Source organism: Aplysia californica, unplaced genomic scaffold (genome assembly GCF_000002075.1).
Source record: "Aplysia californica isolate F4 #8 unplaced genomic scaffold, AplCal3.0 scaffold00523, whole genome shotgun sequence".
NCBI classification, from domain to species: domain Eukaryota; kingdom Metazoa; phylum Mollusca; class Gastropoda; order Aplysiida; family Aplysiidae; genus Aplysia; species Aplysia californica.
This window is the reverse complement of record NW_004797793.1, coordinates 364,890-368,243: the sequence shown is the minus strand read 5'-3', so window position 1 is coordinate 368,243 and position 3,354 is coordinate 364,890. Positions and strand designations below refer to the sequence as shown.

Here is a 3,354-nt window from a genome sequence, read left to right as displayed (position 1 = left end):
GAAAACAAAGTGAAACACCCTCCCCCCAAACAAATATAAAAAATCACTAAACCGACGACAGTCGAAAAACAAAAAACTACTCTTAATGTCGGTTGGTGTGGGGAGAAGGCCTTAATGAATGTACCTGTGCGTGTGTATGATCTCTGACCCCGCGAACGTTCACACAAGGCGTGCACTGGTCACTGGTACAGCAAAGTTGTACGTACGTGCGTGCGTGTGTGCGAGGGTCACATTCACATCCATCCATCCATGTAACCATTTCCTCAAACATTCGACGTGGACCACACCATGAGAAGACAGCATGAAAACATGTTAGTGCGCTGAGCGCAGTGTGCACGGAGTCCAGATTTGTTTCGGATGCATAATGTAGTAATGTTGCAGCCCTTTTCCGTCGATCGAAAACCCGCCAAATTAATATTCCCTCCCTCCCACCTCTGTCGATCAAGATGGCTTGAATCTGGAGTCGAATGTAAAAGTAGAACGGATGCTGACTCAAAAAAAAAAAGGGGGGGGTGGGCGAAAGTTAACAAGCCAGCTCCCAGTCTGGTCGTCGCTTTGTGGACATGATGTGGGGGGTGCAAGGATGGGCAATCGAAAATACTTGTGCCCCATAAGCTTCAGAAAGGATTAACTTTCACGTGTGACATTACTGGTGACGTGTTTTCTCACTGGGCTCAATAATATTTTTTGATTGTTTCGTGATTTAAAATATATTAACATAGCACACGTTTTAGTATGCTTTTTAAAAATCAAGCGTCGGTTTTTCTTCCTTTGGAGTAGATTTCTACTTGCGATATTGCTCGTTACCTGAAAATTACTATGAGATTTTCTAGAGGTAACCTTTATAAATTCTTACCAGTATTACAAGTTGCAAAATGTGAGGTGAAAAGTTCAAGGTGAGATGAGAAAAACAACGGATTAGAACAAGAAGTGATTCCAGTTGAGTTATGTTGTGGTGAAACTACACGTTTATGAGTGCGCTTGTTTATGAGGGGACTTTGCTGCCATCAAGGATTTAACACTTACAACATTTGGACAATTCAGAAAGCTCATCCGTTGGTTTTTCTTTTTCTTTGGTCAGTCGTGAAGGATGTGTTGTATCTGGCCAGCATGTTGGCCCATTCACCATTTTCATCTTTTACCTGTGAGTAAAATAATAAAATATTTAGATTCTTTTTGACGTTCATAAGAGTTTTACTGTACTTGCTATATAAATAGGTCATATAAATGTCCAAAGATTTGAGCTGTTACAAGAGAGTAATATCCAAGACTGTGTTACTAGATATAGAGAGTAATATCCAAGACCGCGTTTCTCTTCTTCTTCTTCTTCTTCTTTTTCTTTTTCTTTTCCTCCTCCTCCTCCTCCTCCTCCTCCTCCTCCTCCTCCTCCTCCTCCTCCTCCTCCTCCTCCTCCTCCTCCTCCTCCTCACCACGGTCACATTACCCGATTTTCCCACTAGGTTCGGTCTTTTCGGAGATGTGCGGGGAACTAGGTACAGCTGAAATGAAAATTTTTGTTTGGGCTCTAAATTAAGTGTACTGGGATTCCCAATAACCAGTATGGGTCAAGAAACAGGAACACACTATCCCTTTATGATTTCACTGTCAATAAAATTTTTTTTTTAGATGCAAAGGGTTTGACAGACCTAAATTCGCGCAAATTGTTGGCAGGGATTCTGAAAAAGATTGAAATGATACAGCACGTAGAGTTATTGGTATCATCTTAAAGCTTGTTCACTTGTCTTTATTTGGATGAAACAAATATCCATTTACCTTGGATACAAGTCGAAATATTTGAGAATGAAGGAGATGAGGGTCACCTTTTTTCAGAGGTAGAATTATGAGAAAATGACTGCCAAAGATTAGTTATTTCCTTACTTTAAGAGTCCGTGGTAACTTAAAATTTATGTTTTTCGGAAAAATCCACTCTCAGAAAAGCTTTGATGGGCATGAAAGGTGTTGAGCCAAAAAACAAACATTTGATAAAAATTCACAAACCTGTGGAAAAATGCAAGTTTCTTCACTTTGATTATTTTGACGAGATTCTGATTCCACCACGCTGCCTCACATATTTATTAATAAAGCTGTGTATGCTATTAACCCCATCACTGCCAGGCACGAAAGTTAATTAGTAAAGGAGCGGGCCGGGAAATAAAGGCGCATTCCTGCGTTTTATAAATCCCATTCCATAGGAATAATATAATTGGGCGCTTTTAAGCACAAGCTGTTTTGAGAAAATCGAAGGTAAAGTTCAGTTTCTTTAAAAGACAAGGAGAGTTTTCTCTATAGCCATCAAACAAATATACACACCAATTAAAACAAACTTCTCCTATAGGTGGGGTAAAAGCCCACTTTTGGTGTAGGTCAACATTTCTGGAAATCCTTTGGGGACAAATAAAAATGTAATTCATTTATTTTTATCATTTATTTATTTAACTGAGATTTCTTATTCTGAATACATGTACAAGCAGCATCTAAAGATGAATCCTCCTCAGCCGACATTGACAAATTGGAATCTAAATGGATATATCCCAAACTGCCAAATGTCAAGATTAATTAATTTTATCTTCTTCCATATATCTACTTCCTGCACAGGGGCAGTGTACTCTTCCTTCCTGTTGATAATCATCCTCGCACGAAGGTCGATGGCCCAAGGGACATTACTCTCACAAGATCTTGACTGTCAGCAGAAACTGATAGGTGATGTATCGAGACATGTAGAGATAATTATTGGGGATATTTTTAACGCGCACTTTGTTTTTAAAAAAAGTGTTTTACGGCGCTCGCATAAGGTCATATGAGCGCGCGGGACACATTAAACTTTTTCAGTTGGTGGGAACTTTTGAATTTTGCCCCCGAGGAGACGAAAGCAGACGACAGAACATTGCTAGAGAGCAGGAAAGGAGGTGAAAGGAGACAATTTTAGAGAAGAAAATTGTTCGGTCCATACCTGGAATCGAACCCGGGACCTTTGAATGAGAGGCCAACACCTTAACCTCTTGGCCACGAGAGCCCCCAAGCGTGCGCTTTGTGTAAAGTCACACCTTGTCTCACCTTGTCACACATTGTCACATCTTATCACACCTTGTCACACCTTGTCACACCTTGTCACACCTTGTCCTCAGTGTTGGGGTCACTACAGTCGGAACATGTGCATTTCTGCTCTTCCCTCCTCCCCCTTCCCTCTTCAGAATCCATCCCAGAGTCTGTCTGCTTATAGTCTCCATCATAATCTGGTTGGAGATCCGTCGGACTGGTCCGCACTTTGTGTAAAGTGTATACATACATGTAGTATGTGTGCACTTGAGTAATTGGGTATCGGAGTGTGAGTACGTGTGTGTGTGTGTGGGGGGG

General features: G+C 40.9%; 1 protein-coding gene across 1 annotated transcript in view; it reads left to right on the top strand.

The window, feature by feature from the left end:
• The first annotated feature begins 534 nt into the window (after window positions 1-534).
• LOC106012830 overlaps window positions 535-3,354 on the top strand; it is a 4,733-nt gene continuing 1,913 nt past the window's right edge. The window contains exons 1-2 of the mRNA XM_013086938.1: window positions 535-1,144; window positions 2,596-2,700. Coding sequence (XP_012942392.1) covers window positions 988-1,144; window positions 2,596-2,700 — 262 coding nt within the window. The 5' untranslated portion in view covers window positions 535-987. The remainder of the gene's footprint in view (window positions 1,145-2,595; window positions 2,701-3,354) is intronic.